This window comes from Arachis stenosperma, chromosome 6, assembly GCF_014773155.1.
Source record: "Arachis stenosperma cultivar V10309 chromosome 6, arast.V10309.gnm1.PFL2, whole genome shotgun sequence".
NCBI classification, from domain to species: domain Eukaryota; kingdom Viridiplantae; phylum Streptophyta; class Magnoliopsida; order Fabales; family Fabaceae; genus Arachis; species Arachis stenosperma.
In genome coordinates this window covers 77350692-77370125 of record NC_080382.1, presented here as the reverse complement: position 1 = coordinate 77370125, position 19434 = coordinate 77350692, and the positions used below count along the sequence as shown (strand labels likewise).

Genomic DNA, 19434 nt, shown 5'->3' with positions numbered 1-19434 from the left:
AAAATCACCTAATTTCTTTTCCACTATTAGTTTTCGAAAATCAATTGGTATGTTTCAAAATGTTTTTAAAATCTTTTACTTAATTTTCGAAAATTTCTTCCCCTCTTTTCACATCCTTCTATTTATGGACTAACACTTCTCCTTAATGAACAATTCGAATTCCATCTCTCTTGATAAGTTCAGATTCTTCTACTTCTTCCTTCTATTTTTCTTTTCCTCTGACACCTCAAGGAATCTCTATACTGTGACATAGAGGATTCCATATTTTCTTGTTCTCTACTCTTTCATATGAGCAGGAGCAAAGACAAAACCATTCTTGTTGAGGCTGACCCTGAACCTGAAAGGACCTTGAAGCGAAAGCTAAGAGAAGCTAAGGCATAACTCTCTGTAGAGGACCTAACAGAAATCTTCAAAGAAGAAGAACCCATGGCAGCCGAAAACAACAACAATGCCAACAATGCAAGGAAGGTGCTGGGTGACTTTACTGCACCTACTCCCGACTTCTATGGGAGAAGCATCTCTATCCCTGCCATTGGAGCAAACAACTTTGACCTTAAGCCTCAATTAGTTTCTCTAATGCAACAAAATTGTAAGTTCCATGGACTTCCATTGGAAGATCCTCATCAGTTTTTAGCTGAATTCTTGCAAATCTGTGACACTATCAAGACCAATGGGGTTGACCCTGAGGTCTACAGACTTATGCTATTCCCTTTTGCTGTAAGAGACAGAGCTAGGATATGGTTGGACTCACAACCTAAAGAAAGCCTGAACTCTTGGGAAAAGCTAGTCAATACCTTCTTGGCAAAGTTCTTTCCACCACAAAAATTGAGTAAGCTTAGAGTGGAAGTCCAAACCTTCAGACAGAAGGAAGGAGAATCCCTCTATGAAGCTTGGGAAAGATACAAACAATTGATCAGAAAGTGTCCCTCTGATATGCTTTCTGAATGGAGCATCATAGGTATTTTCTATGATAGTCTGTCTGAACTGTCCAAGATGTCTTTGGATAGCTCTGCTGGAAAATCTCTTCATCTGAAGAAGATGCCTACAGAAGCTCAAGAACTAATTGAAATGGTTGCAAATAACCAATTCATGTACACTTCTGAAAGGAATCCTGTGAACAATGGGACAAATCAGAAGAAAGGAGTTCTTGAGATTGATACTCTGAATGCCATACTGGCTCAGAACAAAATATTGACTCAGTAAGTCAATTTGATTTCTCAAAGTCTGTCTGGAATGCAAGCTGCACCAGGCAGTACTAAGGACGCTTCATCTGAAGAAGAAGCTTATGATCCTGAGAACCCTTCAATGGAAGAGGTGAATTACATGGTAGAACCCTATGGAAACACCTATAATTCTTCATGGAGAAATCATCCAAATCTCTCATGGAAGGATCAACAGAGACCTCATCAAGGTTTTAACAACAATAATGGTGGAAGAAACAGGTTTAGCAATGGCAAACCTTTTCCATCATCTTCTCAGCAACAGACAGAGAATTCTAAGCAGAACCACTCTGACTTAGCAACCATGGTCTCTGATCTAATCAAAACCACTCAAAGTTTCATGACTGAAACAAGGTCCTCCATTAGGAATTTGGAGGCACAAGTGGGGCAGCTGAGCAAGAAAATTACTGAACTCCCTCCTAGTACTCTTCCAAGCAATACAGAAGAGAATCCAAAAGGAGAATGTAAGGCCATCAACATGGCCGAACTTGGAGAGGATGAAGAGGCAGTGAACGCCACTGAGGAAGACCTCAATGGACGTCCACTGGCCTCCAATGAGTTCCCTAATGAGGAACCATGGGAATCCGAGGCTCACACTGAGACCATAGAGATTCCATTGGATTTACTTTTGCCATTCATGAGTTCTGATGAGTATTCTTCCTCTGAAGAGGATGAATATATCACTGAAGAGCAAGTTGCTAAGTACCTTGGAGCAATCATGAAGCTAAATGACAAGTTATTTGGTAATGAGACTTGGGAGAACAAACCTCCTTTGCTCACTAAAAAACTGGATAACTTGTCTAGGCAGAGATTACCTCAAAAGAGACAGGATCCTGGGAAGTTTTCAATACCTTGTACCATAGGCACCATGACCTTTAAGAAGGCTCTGTGTGACTTAGGGTCAAGTATAAACCTCATGCCTCTCTCTGTAATGGAGAAGCTAGGGATCTTTGAGGTACAAGCTGCAAGAATCTCATTAGAGATGGCAGACAATTCAAGAAAACAAGCTTATGGACTTGTAGAGGATGTTCTGGTAAAGATTGAAGACCATTACATCCCTGCTGATTTCATAGTCCTAAAGACTGGGAAGTGCATGGATGAATCCATCATCCTTGACAGACCCTTCCTAGCCACAGCAAAGGCTGTGATTGATGTGGACAGAGGAGAATTGATCATTCAAGTGAATGAAGAATCCTTTGTGTTTAAGGCTCAAGGATATCCCTCTGTCACCATGGAGAGGAAGCATGAAGAGCTTCTCTCAAAACAGAGTCAAACAGAGCCCCCAAAGTCAAACTCTAAGTTTGGTGTTGGGAGGCCACAACCAAATTCTAAGTTTGGTGTTGAAGCCCCACATTCAAACTCTAAGTTTGGTGTTGGGAGGTTCCAACATTGCTCTGAGTATCTGTGAGGCTCCATGAGAGCCCTTTGTCAAGCTATTGACATTAAAGAAGCGCATGTTGGGAGGCAACCCAATGTTATATTTTATCTATTTTCCTTTGTTATTTTATGTTTTCTGTAGGTTGATGATCATGAGAAGTCACAAAAAAAGTTGAAAAAGCAAAAACAGAATGAAAAACAGAATGAAAAATAGCACACCCTGGAGGAGAACTTGTTGGGGTTTAAACGCCAGTGAAGCTAGCAAATGGGTGTTTAACGCCCAGTCTGGCACCATTCTGGGCGTTTAACGCCAGAAAGGGGCACCAGACTGGCGTTAAACGCCAGGAAAGGGCAAGAAGCTGGCGTTAAACGCCAGAAATGGGCACTGGCCCGGCGTTTAACGCTAGAATTGGCACAGAGAGCATTTTTGCTCGCCACTTGGTGCAGGGATGACTTTTCCTTGACACCTCAGGATCTGTGGACCCCACAGGATCCCCACCTACCCCACCACCCTCTCTCTTTTTCTTCACCCATTCACCAATCACCTCAACACCTTTTCTCCAAAAACCCTTCACCTATCAAATCCCATCTTTCTCTTCACCACTCACATCCATCCTTCATAAAACCCCACCTACCTCACCATTCAAATTTAAACCACTTTCCCTCCCAAACCCACCCTCCCATAACCGAACCCTACCCCTCTCTCCACCCCTATATAAACCCATCTTCACTCCCTCATTTTCACACACCCTAAACACTACTTCTCCCTCTTTGGCCGAACCACAAAGCCACCTCCATCTCCTCTACTTCTTCTTATTCTACTCTCTTCTTTCTTCTTTTGAAGCAAGAAAAAGCAGTGAAAAATAAAAGCTTGCGAAAAAAAAAAGAGGTGGCGAAAAAAAAATATAGAAAGAAAAAGAAAAGCAAGCAAAAAAAGCCAATAGCCCTTAAAACCAAAAGGCAAGGGTAAAAAGGATCCAAAGCAAAAGAGTGTGCTTAAGAGCTCTGGACACCTCTAACTGGGGACTCTAGCAAAGCTGAGTCACAATCTGAAAAGGTTCACCCAGTTATGTGTCTGTGGCATTTATGTATCCGGTGGTAATACTGGAAAACAAAGTGCTTAGGGCCACGGCCAAGACTCATAAGTAGCTGTGTTCAAGAATCAACATGCTTAACTAGGAAAGTCAAAAACACTATCCAAAATTCTAAGTTCCTAGAGAAGCCAATCATTCTAAAACTTCAAAGGAAAAAGTGAGATGCCAAAACTGTTCAGAAGCAAAAAGCTACAAGTCCCGCTCATCTAAATTAGAATTAATATTCATTGATATTTTGGAATTTATAGTACATTCTCTTCTTTTTATCCTAATTGATTTTCAGTTGCTTGGGGACAAGCAACAATTTAAGTTTGGTGTTGTGATGAGCGGATAATTTCCAAATGGCGCGCTCTTAACGGCGTTAAAAAGTAGACATCCAGAGCTTTCCAGCAATATATAATAGTCCATACTTTATTCCGAAATTGACGACGTAAAGTGGCGCACAACGCCAAGTACATGCTGCTGTCTGGAGTTAAACGCCAGAAACATGTCATAACCCGGAGTTGAACGCCAGAAACACGCTATAACTCGGCGTTCAACTCCAAGAAAAGCCTCAGCTCGTGGATAGATCAAGCTCAGCCCAAGCATACACCAAGTGGGCCCCGGAAGTGGATTTATACATCAATTACTTACTCATGTAAACCCTAGTAGCTAGTCTAGTATATATAGGACTTTTAACTATTGTATTAGACATCTTTTGATCACTTTAGATCAAAGGAACATCTGGGGGCGCATAGTCCTTAGACCATGAGGGCTGGCCATTCGGCCATGCCTGAACCTTTCACTTATGTATTTTCAACGGTGGAGTTTCTGCACACCATAGATTAAGGGTGTGGAGCTCTGCTGTACCTCAAGTTTCAATACAATTACCATTACTTTATATTCAATTCTCTTTTATTCTTATTCCAAGATATACGTTGCACTTCAACTTGATGAATGTGATGATCCGTGACACTCATCATCATTCTCACCTATGAACGCGCGTGACTGACAACCACTTCCATTCTACTTTAGGCCGGGCGCATATCTCTTAGATTCCCCAACAGAATCTTCGTGGTATAAGCTAGATAGATGGCGGCATTCATGGGGATCTGGAAAGTCTAACCTTGTCTGTGGTATTCCGAGTAGGATCCCGGGAATCCGGAAAGTCTAACCTTGTCTGTGGTATTCCGAGTAGGATTCCGGTATTGAATGACTGTGACGAGCTTCAAACTCCTGAAGGCTGGACGTTAGTGACAGACGCAAAAGAATCAAGGGATTCTATACCAGCCTGATTGAGAACTGACAGATGATTAGCCGTGCTGTGACAGAGCATTCGGACCATTTTCACTGAGAGGATGGGATGTAGCCATCAACAAGGGTGATGCCTCCAGACGATTAGCCATGCAGTGACAGTGCATAGGACCATTTTCCCGAGAGGATGAAAAGTAGCCATTGAAGACGGTGATGCCCTACATACAGCTTGCCATGGAAAGGAGTAAGAAGGATTGGATGAATGTAATAAGAAAGTAGAGATTCGAGAGGATTCTAGCATCTCCACACGCGTATCTGAAATTCCCACCATTAATTTACATAAGTATTTCTATCCTATTTTATTTTTTGTTTATTATTAATTTTCGAACTCATCATAAACCAATTTAATATGCCTAACTAAGATTTACAAGGTGACCATAGCTTGCTTCATACCAACAATCTCTGTGGGATCGACCCTTACTCACGTAAGGTATTACTTGGATGACCCAGTACACTTGCTGGTTAAGTTAAACGGAGTTGTAGAAAGAAAGTGCTGAGTTAATTTTTATGCACATGCCAAAGATCCATTATTGTTGATCACAATTTCGTTCACCAAGTTTTTGGCGCCATTGTCGGGGATTGTTCGAGTATGGACAACTGACGGTTCATCTTGTTGCTCAGATTAGGTAATTTTCTTTTCAAAAAGTTTTCAAAAAAATTTTTCAAATTTTTTTTATTTTTCGTTTTTCTAATAATTTTTTTCGAAAAAAATAATAAAAATACAAAAAAAAATTCATAAAATCATAAAAATCAAAAATATTTTGTGTTTCTTGTTTGAGTCTTGAGTCAACTTTTAAGTTTGGTGTCAATTGCATGCTTTAAAATTTTTTCTTGCATTTTTCAAAAATTCCATGCATTCATAGTGTTCTTCATGATCTTCAAGATGTTCTTGATAAGTCTTCTTGTTTGATCTTGATGTTTTCTTCTTTTGTGTTGTTTGTTGTTTTTCATATGCATTTTTCGTTTGTTAGAGTCCATGCATTAAAGATTTCTAAGTTTGGTGTCTTGCATGTTTTCTTTGCATCAAAATTTTTTCAAAAATATGTTCTTGATGTTCATCATGATCTTCAAAGTGTTCTTGGTGTTCATCTTGACATTCATAGTGTTCTTGCATGCATTTTGTGTTTTGATCCAAAATTTTCATGTTTTGGGTCATTTTCGTGTTTTTCTCTCTCATAATTAAAAATTCAAAAATAAAAAATATATCTTTTCCTTTTTTCTCTCCAAATTTTTGAAATTTTGGGTTGACTATGTCAAAAATTTTCAAAATTAGTTGTTTCTTACAAGTCAAGTCAAATTTTCAATTTTAAAAATCTTATCTTTTCAAAATCTTTTTCAAAAATTATATCCTTTTCATTTTTTTTATTTTTTGAAAATTTCAAAAATCTTTTTCAAAATATTTTCAAAATCTTTTTCTTATCTTTATATCAAATTTTCAAAAATTAGCTAACAATTAATGTGATTGATTCAAAAATTTGAAGTTTGTTACTTTTTTGTTAAGAAAGGTTCAATCTTTAAATTCTAGAATCATATCTTGTAGTTACTTGTTAGTTAAGTAATTAATTTTAATTTTAAAAATTAAATCTTTTTCAAACATATCTTTTTATCACATCTTCTTATCTTATCTTTTTATCATATCCTTTTCAAAATTTTATCTTTTTCAAAAATTTGATTTTAAAATATCTTATCTAACTTCTTATCTTCTTATCTTTTTAAAATTTGATTTTAATATCTTTTTCAACTAACTATTTGACTTTTTGTTTGTTTCTTATCTTTTTCAAAACCACCTAACTACTTTTCCCTCTCTGATTTTCGAAAATATCTCACCTCTTTTTCAAAAATTCTTTTTGTTCTAAATTTTAATTTTAAATTATATTTTATCTTTAATTTTTGAAAATTACTAACCCCTTTTTAAAATTATTTTCGAAATTCTCCTTCTCTTTTCTTATTCTATTTAATTATTTAATTACTAACACTTCTCTTCACCTCTCTCCATCTAAATATCCGAATCCCCTCTTCTACATTCTTCTCCCCTTTCTTCTTCTACTAACATAAAGGAATCTCTATACTGTGACATAGAGGATTCCTCTTCTTTTCTTGTTTTCTTCTCTTTCATATGAGCAGGAACAAGGAAAAAGGCACTCTTATTGAAATTGATCCAGAACCTGAAAGGACTCTGAAGAGAAAATTAAGAGAAGCTAAATTACAACAATCTAAAGGTAACCTTTCTGAAATATTAGAGCAAGAGAAGGAGATGGCAGCCGAAAATAATAATAATGCAAGAAGAATGCTTGGTGACTTCACAAAGCCAACGTCCAAATTTGATGGAAGAAGCATCTCCATTCCTGCCATTGGAGCCAATAATTTTGAGCTTAAGCCTCAACTAGTTGCTTTAATGCAACAGAACTGCAAGTTTTATGGACTTCCATCTGAAGATCCTTACCATTTTTTAACTGAGTTCTTGCAGATTTGTGAGACTGTTAAGATGAATGGAGTTGATCCTGAAGTCTACAGACTCGTGCTTTTCCCTTTTACTGTAAGAGACAGAGTTAGAATATGGTTGGATTCACAACCCACTACAAGAAAAAAGGCCTATGGCCACGCTTTTTTCTTGCCACGCTTCAAAAGCGTGGCCAAAAGTGGTCTATGGCCACGCTTTTATGAGGGTGGCGATAGATTAGAGATTTGGCCACTTTTGTTTTGCCACGCTTCAAAAGCGTGGCGAAAAGGATCAACGGCCACGCTTTTGTAAGGGTGGCAATTGATTAGAGAAAAGGCTACGTTTTTTTCTGCCACGCTTCAAAAGCGTGGCCATAGATAGAAACAAGGACGTTTTAAAAGCGTGGCCACAGGGTTTCATTACGGCCACGCCTACAAAACGTGGCTATATGCTGGTACACTTTTGCCACGCATTAAAAGCGTGGCCAAAAGTTTCTTTTTTGCCACGCTTCAAAAGCGTGGCCGTAGAGAGCAACAATAACGTTTTAAAAGCGTGGCGAGAGGGGCCAAACCGATTAACCCAAACCCGGCTCCCAAACTCGGCTCTCAACCCGGCCCAAACCCGGCCCCCAACCCGGTCTGCAACCCTAATCTCTCTTTCCCCTTCGAAACCACTAACCCTAATGTCTCTTTCACCTTCGAAACTACCCTAAGCTCCTCCCTTCGCCCTTCGCCCTTCTCCCGTCGCCCTTCGCTTTCGCCTTCGTCACTGATGGAAACCACTTCTTCTTCATCTTGGTAATCTTCATACCCTTCTTCTCTTTCTTGTTCTTCTTCGAATCAGTGAGGATCTCTCTGTTCACCTTCAAGCTCCAGCAAACATGGGCGACGGCAAGCTCCTCCCTCTTCTTCTCCTCCAAGCCCTCGAATTCCATAGGTATGATCGATTTTCCTCTTTTTATTTTCTCGATTTATTCGTTGTTTTTACGTTTAGGGCTTTCCCTTTTCATTTTCATTTTCTCCTGATTCGTTCTCTCTTTTTTTTGGTGAATTTCAAATATTTTTTTGGTGAACTGATTCGTTCTCTCTGATTGCATGTTCCTTTTCATTTTCATTTTCACGTCCCTGGTTAAATGATAATTCTGAAGACGCGTTGCTTGCGATGCTGTGGACGTACGTGGTTTTTTTCTGGAATGAGAAAGCCACAAAGGTGCACTCTATTCACTATATTCTCCTATGATTTTCGATATCTTATGTTGACTGTTAATATATGTTGTTCGCGGGTAATAATGGATTCCATGGACTTTTTCCTACTATGATGAATGCTGATGATGATGAATGAAATGTCTCAGCCACGTGAGACACAAGGCTTCTGTAATTTACTCGTGTTGGTGTCAGAAAGAGTGAAATCTATCTTCTTCCTTGTGCAGTTGTGAATGATTGAAGTCAAAACCATGTTTTATGCTGATAAATCGAATTATAGAAGTTGACTAGAACCAAACATTAATCTCATTATTTAAGTACATTAAATTGATGTTTTTAATTTTAATTTTAAACTAGTTTTTTTTATTTTAATTTTATTTGGTGGATCGGTGTTTTTTAAGTTAAGAGTATTACTTAATTTGTATGGACGATGATGAATGAGCATTATTTCATCATCACTTTGTTTGTGTGTCTTGAATAATACAATGGTGGCCCGGGAGCCTAAAACAGTTGCATTGTTAAGACCAGCATCTTAGCATTTTTTTATTTCTTTTTAATTCTCCGCTTGATGCTTGTTAAGTGATTATATGTGCCAGTGTGAGTGTGCGTCTGTGAGATGATATGGTTGAAACTCTCGTGCTCATTTAAAGAGACTAATGTCACTCATTTCTATTAAATATAAATGTTATCTAACATGGTTCAAACTTTCTGTCCCGTTTTAAGGACTATTTAACGTTACTTATTAGCGTCAATTGTATTTTGTTTTGGATTCTTCTCTCCACTTTGCATAAAAACTCGCTTCTGATGAAAGATGCTGATGTCACATAAAAAGTGTGTTTTCTTGCTGGTTTTGGTATTCCATTAATTCTCACTATTTTTTGCCTTTTGCCTAAACAGTATTTTCACCTCTAATGGCCTTATTTATTATTAGCTTTCCCCTAAAGAGGTTTTAAGTTACTGACTTTATATGATATCATTTCTATTGGTGGACTGTGACTTCGTGAATGAATTTTAAGATAATCATACAATCGTCTTACTTATCAATACTTGATATGATGTCGTTTATTTGAACTAATTAGTTACCTTTATTCTTTTGCAGCATGGCACTCTCGGGGCACTTGTCCAAGATTCTGTTAAGAGCCACTACGAGACCCTATTTTACTGTTTTCCCTTCCCTTCCCCTGCTCCAATTCTCTGCTTTCCAGGTTCCCCTTTCATCTCATTTGATTTTATTTCTGTTTGATTAATCTGGTTTAGCTCATTCTGTTTAGCTTGTTTAGTTCAACTAATTTAGTTTAGTTGAATTAGGTGGTTAGAGAATCTGGACTGGTTAGTGGATGTAGGTTTTGTTTTGTTTACTGCTGCTGTTCGGAATGAATTTGTCTTTCCTCTGAAAGTTGCCCTGGATGAACTTGTTTATTGTGCTATTTTGGTGTTGAATTCTGGACCTGTGATTGCTGTTTGTTGTATTTTTTTCATTGTCCAAAATAGATGCTGTGGAAGTGTTACTGTTTCATTAATTTTTCTTTTCTTGGTTTGTTGTTGTTGAGTTCTGCTCTGCTTGTTGCTTGGTCCATATTATATGAACTGCAATGATTTCAGTTTGTGGAACTGGTTAAGTCATATGAATTCTGTTTGGTGCTTGCTTGAACCTGGGAAACATGCTATTTACTGCTGCTATTTATTAAGTGTTGCTGCTTCGTGCCATGTGTTAGCAACTCGTTTCCTTGTTGCGATTCTTTGTGCTTATTATGCATTCATGCTCATTACATCCTTAATCATTGGCTGCTGCTGATTTCTCAATTTGCATTTCCTCTTCTGCTCACTTTCTATGCATGCATATATAATGTTCATTCTTGGATTCTTTTGGGGGGGGGGTTGCCTAAATTTGCTTGGCATTGGGAAATTGTTGTGTGATCATGCAATTGCACTTGGATTCTTTTGCAACAATTATTCATGGATCTTATTTTTCATTTTCTTTTCACTATTAAGTAAATAATTAAATTAATTTCACATTGTACAAAAGCACATGGGACTGTGGCCTAAAACATTGGATATCTAAAAGTAAATAGAAATTAAATTGATGTTTTCAGTGAGAAGGATTTCTGCTAATTCTGAGAGATTAAGGTTATTCATTTGTTTGTGATAGAAAACATTGTGTCCCTACTTTTTTCAGAATGGTTTAAAATTCGTGCCATGAAAAAGGATGTGCCTGGTTAGGCAAAAGGGTTGGCTAGGGGTCCAAATCAAGTTGCAAAAAGATTTTCAGGTTATATTATCAATGGGTATAGGTTCCATACAAGGCACTGTGATGTGAGACGTAAAACTCAAAATAGTGGTGTCACATTAGAGGCATTGACTCCTAGTTTTGCTAGTGTGAAAGATAAGAACCCAATTGAAGCAAAAGTAGCCTACTATGGTAGAATAGTTGATATGTTTGAGTTAGATTATTATGGCCAATTTAAGGTAGTCTTGTTTAAGTGTGAGTGGTATACAGTTGCAAAAGACAACTTTGGTCTTTCATATGTGTATTTCAATAGAAAATGCTACCAAGAAGAACCATTTGTGCTGGCATCTCAAGTAAACCAATGCTTTTATGTGCAAGACCCATATGTTAGGGACAAGCACTATGTTATGAAAACAATTTCAACAGATTTATTTAGGGTAAGTGATGACCTTGAGTCTGATTCCCCCATAATATATGCAAGGGAGCCATGCGAACCTGAAGTGATTCCAAGTCTTCCAAATGATAATGGTGAAATTGATCTAGTGAGGAATGATCTACGAGCAACTATTATAGATATGGATCAAAACATGTTTGCCAAACAATATTGTGAGGAAGACGAGGAAAGCAAATATGAGTACATGGAGGACTTTGACTCTGAAACATCTTGACAAGTGTTTTTGGTAGAATCCTAAACAACCCACTTTCCTTAGTTGTTTTGCTTAGTTAATTACTTACTTCAGTTGATTATGCTCATTTAATTATTATTTAGTTAGCATTTTATTCATTATTATTATTTTGTGTATGCAAAATGGAGAAAGGGGAGATCACTAAGAGAAAACGGATACTTACCTTAGGCCAAAAAATAAAAGGAAAAAGCCCAAAAAAAAACAATTCCTTTGAGGTTACACAAGTGAAGTCAAGTGCTGAATTGCTCAAACAATACAATATTAAGAGAGAAAGGATCATGGCTGAAAATGAGAAGGTTAGCTTGCAAGCTCAAGCTCCAAAGGTTCCAACAAGCAAACAACCCATCACAATAGTGGAGGATGCATTTGAAGAGCAAGTTAGGACTTCGAAGAAAACAAGGAAGGCTCAACCAACGGCACTTTTTCAAGAATGCACGCATAATGGAAATGGGACAATGTTTAAAGTTGAAAAGAACTCTAAAACTAGGAATCAAAGGACTGCTGAACCTGATGCAATGGATCAAAATGATATAAATTCTGATGATGACGAAGAAGATACAAGCGAGATGAGTGCAACTTCAAATAAAAAAGGAATGAGTCTTGACATGTATTTTAAGGTACATGGGATAAATTTGGAAGATGAAGAAGATGAGGAAGATGAAGAAAATGAGCTTGATGATAATGCAAATGATGCGGGTAGTGGAGGACAAACTAGTAATGAAGGTACTTTTCTTGTTTACTTTATTGTCTAATTAGAGCTTATATTACTTCTCAATTGAACTATGTTATTTTATTCGGACTTAGGCACAATATAGAAGAAAACCCGTGGAAAAACTACGTGCAAAAAGCTTCATGCCACAGATTTTAATGATCGACGGGAGGTGGAATTTTTTCAAGGGCAGCCTGTAGGTCCAACCAACGAGGTTGTATCTGACCTCAACCAACTATTGGGCACAACAGTTAAAAACCCTCGTTTTGTGACTTTGTTATATACTAGTTGGCATGGTGTGCCTAGTAAACTCAAAGAGGAAATGTGGGATTATGCCAATGTATGTAAATATGGCATTATAGATAATTTTTTTGTTAATTTTTTTGTCACATTATTTGTGCTAACTGTTGATTTTCTAATGTGTTGTGTTGCATAGCAAAAGTTCATTCTTCCCATAAGTTCAAAGCCGTGGGTAATGCGGAGATTTTGTGGTGCATGGAAAAAATATAAGAGAGAAATAAAAAAAGAGCATTTCGTGAAGTACAAGACAAAGAAAGAAATGATAAAGAACCGGCCATTAGAGATTCCCGAGGTTCAATTTCGCAAACTAATTCGGTATTGGAGTCTTCCGGCCATCAAGGTAATATTGCCTTTTATTTTTTCCTATACCATCAAGCATACTATCATTGATTCTTCATGTTCCTAAACTTAGGTGTTTTGGAAGAAATTTGATTCTTCATTGATTCTTTATATTTAGGCTATCTCTGCTAAGAATACTGAAAATAGGTTAAAACAAACATGTCCTCACCGAATGGGATCCACAAATTTTGGAATAGTGCGTAAGCAGCTGGTAATATAAGTTATTCTTTGTGATTTCTCTTTTATATGTATTCATGGTGTAGTTGCCTAGTTAGTATGCTTCATGTAAACTTTTCTCTATGTATTTTAGCGTGACTCTAAAGAGAACAGTGAAGAACCATCAAGGGCTGAAGTTTTCATAGCAACTCGCACAAGTAAAAAAGGAAAAGAAATTGATGCTAAAACACAAGCCACAATTGTGAGTTATTTGTATTTTGTATTTTGGATATGTACATTATGAATTCTGATGTGATTTCTATCTAAATTGAGTTAATGCGACTTTGAACTTTATTGGTTGTTGTTTTTTGATAGACTGAACTTCAGAACCACTTAGAAGCAGGAGAAAATGAAGAGGATACATTTGTAGGAGTGTTAGGAAAGGACCAACCAGGTCGACTTCGTTGTTATGGGGCTTCGATTACAAGAAGCTCTCTTAAAAAAGATGAGGAGATTCGCCACATAAAAGTTGAATATAACACTAAGGTCTCATCATTAGAGAAGAAGATGGATGGTGTATGTGGTTTATTAATGATATTGGTGCACCAACTCAACCCTGGAATGAGCAATGAAGAGGTAACAGCCTTAGTTCAAGCTGCCCAAGATTCTCCTGTGGATACCTCAAGTAGCAAAGCAAAAAATACTCCTCGCTCCTCCGAAGCAACTCACATTCCATACAAAGATGATGTAGGTAAAATTGTGGCATGATTCACATTCTTTATTTTGTTAAAAAAGAGATAAAATTGAGAGAGAAATAGTCAAATAGTAGGCTTCAATTTCAAAAAAGGTGAGTGCTATTTCACTTTGATAAAGTCTATTCAAGTCTTGTATTTACTAGCTGGAGGAGTTTTATCTATAGAAGTCCTACTTAGCTTGACCAGGTTAGTTGATCTCTAGTTGACTAAGGATAGAACTGATTTAGGATTGTAAGTGAAGAAAGAAAAATATCCTGCTAGTAAATGGAGATTTAGTGACTGAAACCGCTGGATTAGAAATAAAAAAGCCTGCAATATGGTCTGAAACTCTGAATAAATAGTGGCAATATGAAAATGGAGATCAGCCTGGACCTAGAGGAGATAAGTTAAAGTGCAGTGGATTGTGGATATGAACTCTGTTATTTTGACTCCTTAAAAGACTTTATTACCAGCAATGTCTGGTCTTTTAGAGTGTAATATTTTTGTGTATGTCTGTATTTTTCTACTATGATTGTTTATGTTAAAGCTTCTGCCTGCTGTTTAGTTGCTTTAATGATGTCCACATAATTATAGTTCCAAGCTTGTCATGCTCTAAAAGCAGATGAAAATAACGGTAGATCTACTGAAAATATTATGCATTTTCTGTTTTTTTGAATATGTTATATCAATGCATTGAAGATTGAAGATGCTTGTTTAGCATATGCCTACATTCTCTTTGCTTCTCTTAAACTGGCATTCTTTTGAGTGCACCATTCTCATTATTCAAAATGGTATTATTTGTAAATATAGGAGGCAAGAGCCTATGAATATACTTCCATGAAGAACCTGAATGAGTCCGAGAATGGATTTTGGGGTACTTTGGCCAGGAAAGCCAAATCAATTTGTAGTTGTTCATTTGTATTTTTTATTTTGCAAGGCACAGGTCAAAACAATTTACCTTGCAATGATGATACATGAAGTACAAGAAGACTTTGATTAGGAATTCTAATTCATGTATTAGGAATTTCACACTTTTGGTATTTTGAAGACGACTTTGATTAGGAATTCTAATTCATGTATTAGGAATTCATGAGTAGTTATGATTTTCACTTTTGGTATTTTGTTAGTGTATGTTGTTATGTGATCACACACTTATTTTGGTGACAATTTTATGAAAGTTGGATTACTTGATAATTGGTTATTGACTAAATTATAAAATTATCTATGAATTCATATTAGGTTTTATATATTTGTGAAGATTAAAAAAGGAATTAGGTTACTGACCATTTTTTTCGCCACGCTTTAAAAACGTGGCCATATGGCCATATCTCTATCTATTGCCACGCTTAGAAAGCGTGGCTGTATCTAAGCTTTTTCGCCACGTTTTTCAAGCGTGGACAAATCTCCTCTACTACCACGCTTTCGCCACGCTTTAAAAGCGTGGCCATATTTGGTCTACTGTCACGCTTGAAAAGCGTGGCCAGATCTATTCTATCGCCACGCTTTTACAGCGTGGCCATATCTGGTCTACTGTCACGCTTGAAAAGCGCGGCCAAATCTACCCTATCGCCACGCTTTTACAGCGTGGCCATATCTGGTCTACTGTCACGCTTGAAAAGCGTGGCCAGATCTTCCCTATCGCCACGCTTTTACAGCGTGGCCATATCTCTGCCTATCGCCACACTTTAAAGCGTGGCCGTATTTCCCACCTATAGCCACGCTTTTACAAGTGGCAGTTTGTAAAAAAGCGTGGCAATAGGCTGCAAAAAGCGTGGCGATAGAGCAACCGCCACCCTTTGATAGGTCACCCTTTCAAAAGCGTGGCGGTAGCTCAAAAAGCGTGGCGAAAAGCTATCGCCACGCTTTTTGGAGCTTTTCGCCACGCTTTAAAAGCGTGGCAAAAAACGTGTTTTCTTGTAGTGACCTAAGGATAGCTTGGACTCTTGGGATAAGCTGGTCACGGCTTTCTTGGATAAATTCTTTCCTCCTCAAAAGCTGAGCAAGCTTAGAGTGGATGTTCAGACTTTCAAACAGAAAGATGGTGAATCCCTCTGTGAAGCTTGGGAAAGATACAAGCAGTTGACCAAAAGGTGTCCATCTGACATGTTTTCAGAATGGACCATATTAGATATATTCTATTATGGTCTATCTGAGTTTTCAAAAATGTCATTGGACCATTCTGCAGGTGGATCAATTCACCTAAAGAAAACACTTGCAGAAGCTCATGAACTCATTGACATGGATGCAAATAACCAATTTATGTACACTTCTGAGAGGAATTTCGTGAATAATGGGACACCTCAGAGGAAGGGAGTTCTTGAGATTGATGCTCTGAATGCCATATTGGCTCAGAACAAAGTGTTGACTCAGCAAGTCAACATGATCTCTCAAAGTCTGAATGGATGGCAAAATGCATCCAACAATACTAAAGAGGCAGCTTCTGAAGAAGCTTATGATCCTAAGAACCCTGCAATGGCAGAGGTCAATTACATGGGTGACCCTTATGGAAACACCTATAATTCATCATGGAAAAATCATCCAAATTTCTCATGGAAGGATCAACAAAAGCCTCAACAAGGCTTTAACAATGGTGGACGCAATAGGCTGAGCAATAGCAAGCCTTTTCCATCATCTTCTCAGCAACAGACAGAAAATTCTGCACAAAACACTTCTAATTTAGCCAATCTAGTCTCTGATCTGTCAAAGGCCACTTTCAGTTTCATGAGTGAAACAAGATCCTCCATCAGAAATCTGGAGGCACAAGTGGGCCAGCTGAGTAAGAAAGTCATTGAAACTCCTCCTAGTATTCTCCCAAGCAATACAGAAGAGAATCCAAAAGGAGAGTGCAAGGCTATTGATGTAATCAACATGGCCGAATGCACAAGGGAGGATGAGGACGAAAATCCTAGTGAGGAAGACCTCCTGGGACGTCCCTCAAGTAAGAAGGAGTTTCCTATTAAGGATCCAAAGGAATCTGAGGCTCATATAGAGACCATAGAGATTCCATTAAATCTCCTTCTGCCATTCATGAGCTTTGAAAACTATTCTTCCTCTGATGAGGATGAAGATGTGACTGGAGAGCAAGTTGCTCAATATTTAGGAGCTATCATGAAGCTGAATGCCAAGTTGTTTGGTAATGAGACTTGGGAAAGTGAACCCCCCTTGCTCATTAATGAACTAGATACCTGGATTCAGCAAATTTTACCTCAAAAGAGATAAGATCCTGGCAAGTTCTTAATACCTTGTACCATAGGCACCATGACCTTTGAAAGAGCTCTATGTGATCTGGGGTCAGGGATAAATCTTATGCCACTCTCTGTAATGGAGAAGCTGGGGATCATTGAGGTACAACCTGCCTTGTTCTCATTACAACTAGCAGACAAATCATTGAGACAAGCTTATGGAATAGTAGAGGACGTGTTAGTAAAGGTTGAAGGCCTTTACATCCCTACTGATTTCATAATCTTAGACACTAGGAAGGAAGAGGATGAATGCATCATCCTTGGAAGACCTTTCCTAGCCACAGCAGGAGTTGTGATAGATGTCAACAGAGGTGAATTAGTCCTTCAATTGAATGGGGACTACCTTGTGTTTAAGGCACATGGCCAACCCTCTGTGACAAAAGAGAGTAAGCACAAAGAGCTTCTCTCAGTTCAGAGTCAAGAAGAGCCCCCACAGTCAAACTCTAAGTTTGGTGTTGGGAGGCCACAACCAAACACTAAGTTTGGTGTTAAGACCCCATATCCAAACTCTAAGTTTGGTGTTGGGACTATACAACATTGACCTGATCACCTTTGTGGCTCCATGAGAGCCCACTGTCAAGCTATTGACATTAAAGAAGCGCTTGTTGGGAGGCAACCCAATTTTATTTATCTAATTTTTCTTTTATTTTATTTTATTGTTATTTTGTGTTTTATTAGGTACATGATCATGTGGAGTCACGAAAAAAATATAAAAATTAAAAACAGAATCAAAAATAGCAGAAGAAAAATCACACCCTGGAGGAAGCACAGACTAGCGTTCAACGCCAGTAAGGAGAATCTGGCTGGCGTTCAACGCCAGAACAGAGCATGAATCTGGCGCTGAACGCCAGAAACAAGCAACATTCTGGCATTTGAACACCAGGAATGTGCCTTAAGAAAAGCTGGCGCTGAACGTCAGTAACAAGCATGGAACTGGCGTTCAACGCCAGAAACATGCTAGATATGGGCGTTGAACGCCCAAAACATGCTTTACATGGGCGTTGAACGCCCAGAACGTGCAACACCTCGGCGTTTAAATGCCAGAATGGTATGCAAAGGCATTTTACATGCCTATTTGGTGCAGGGATGGAATTCCTTGACACCTCAGGATCTGTGGACCCCACAGGATCCCCACCTAACATATTCCCACCTTACCTCCTAATCCTATTTACACTCTCCCCCATATCACATTTCCCAAAACCCTTCACCAATCACCTCAATCTCTCTTCCCCATCACCTATTCACCACACACATCCATCCACTCTTCCCCATAAACCCCACCTACCTCCAAAATTCAAAAATCTTTCCCACCCAAACCCACCCTAAAATGGCCGAACCTACCCTCTCCCCTTTCCCTATATATACCCCTCCATTCCACTTCATTTACACACAACACAACCCCCTCTTCTATACCTTGGCCGAAACACCATCTCTCCCTTCTCCTCAATATTTTCTTTTTCTTCTTCTTCTCTTATTTCTTCTCTTGCTCGAGGGCGAGCAATATTTTAAGTTTGGTGTGGTAAAAGCATAAGCTTTTTGTTTTTCCATTACCATCAATGGCACCTAAGGCCGGAGAATCCTCTAGAAAAGGAAAAGGGAAGACAAAATCTTCCACCTCCGAGTCATGGGAGATGGAAAGATTCATCTCCAAAAGCCATCAAGACCACTTCTATGATGTTGTGGCAAAGAAGAAGGTGATCCCTGAGGTCCCTTTCAAGCTCAAGAAAAATGAGTATCCGGAGATCCGACATGAGATCCGAAGAAGAGGTTGGGAAGTCCTAACCAACCCCATGCAACAAGTCGGAATCTTAATGGTTCAAGAGTTCTATGCCAATGCATGGATCACTAGGAACCATGATCAAAGTATGAACCCGAGTCCAAAGAATTATCTCACAATGGTTCGGGGGAAATACTTAGATTTTAGTCCGGAGAATGTGAGATTGGCGTTCCACTTGCCCATGATGCAAGAAGATGTACGCCCCTACACTAGAAGGGTCAACTTTAATCAAAGGTTGGACCAAGTCCTTATGGACATATGTGTGGAAGGAGCTCAATGGAAAAGAGACTCCAAAGGCAAGCCAGTTCAACTAAGAAGACTGGACCTCAAGCCTGTGGCTAGAGGATGGTTGGAGTTCATTCAACGCTCCATCATTCCCACTAGCAACCGATCCGAAGTTACTGTGGATCGGGCCATCATGATTCATAATATCATAATTGGAGAGGAAGTAGAAGTTCATGAAGTCATCTCCAATGAATTCTACAAAATAGCCGAAAAGCCCTCCACCATGGCAAGGCTTGCTTTTCCTCACCTTATTTGCCATCTATGTTACTCAGCTGGAGTTATCATAGAAGGAGACATCTCTATTGAAGAGGATAAGCCCATCACCAAGAAGAGGATGGAGCAAGCAAGAGAGA

General features: G+C 38.5%; 1 protein-coding gene and 2 non-coding genes across 3 annotated transcripts; 1 reads left to right on the top strand and 2 right to left on the bottom strand.

Moving 5' to 3' along the window:
* Nucleotides 1-831: 831 nt before the first annotated feature.
* On the bottom strand, nt 832-939 carry LOC130938341 (small nucleolar RNA R71). The gene has a single exon (XR_009069510.1). It is a non-coding gene; the product is annotated as a small nucleolar RNA R71 (small nucleolar RNA).
* Nucleotides 940-11817: 10878 nt separating this feature from the next.
* Nucleotides 11818-13811, top strand: LOC130934218 (uncharacterized). Its single transcript, XM_057863806.1, has 6 exons — nt 11818-12262; nt 12401-12588; nt 12685-12888; nt 13006-13098; nt 13198-13305; nt 13419-13811. The coding sequence occupies exons 1-6, from the start codon at nt 11818-11820 to the stop codon at nt 13809-13811; spliced, it is 1431 nt and encodes a 476-aa protein (XP_057719789.1).
* A 1967-nt stretch (nt 13812-15778) lies between these two features.
* LOC130937138 (small nucleolar RNA R71) lies at nt 15779-15882 on the bottom strand. Its single transcript, XR_009068370.1, has one exon. It is a non-coding gene; the product is annotated as a small nucleolar RNA R71 (small nucleolar RNA).
* Nucleotides 15883-19434: the final 3552 nt, after the last annotated feature.

Bases quoted from the DNA above. Each gene is read 5' to 3' on its own strand.
- LOC130934218 (XM_057863806.1), top strand. From the start codon at position 11,818: ATGGCTGAAAATGAGAAGGTTAGCTTGCAAGCTCAAGCTCCAAAGGTT. The intron at 12,889-13,005 runs GTAATATTGCCT...CTTTATATTTAG, and splicing joins GGAGTCTTCCGGCCATCAAG to GCTATCTCTGCTAAGAATAC. The intron at 13,306-13,418 runs GTGAGTTATTTG...GTTTTTTGATAG, and splicing joins CTAAAACACAAGCCACAATT to ACTGAACTTCAGAACCACTT.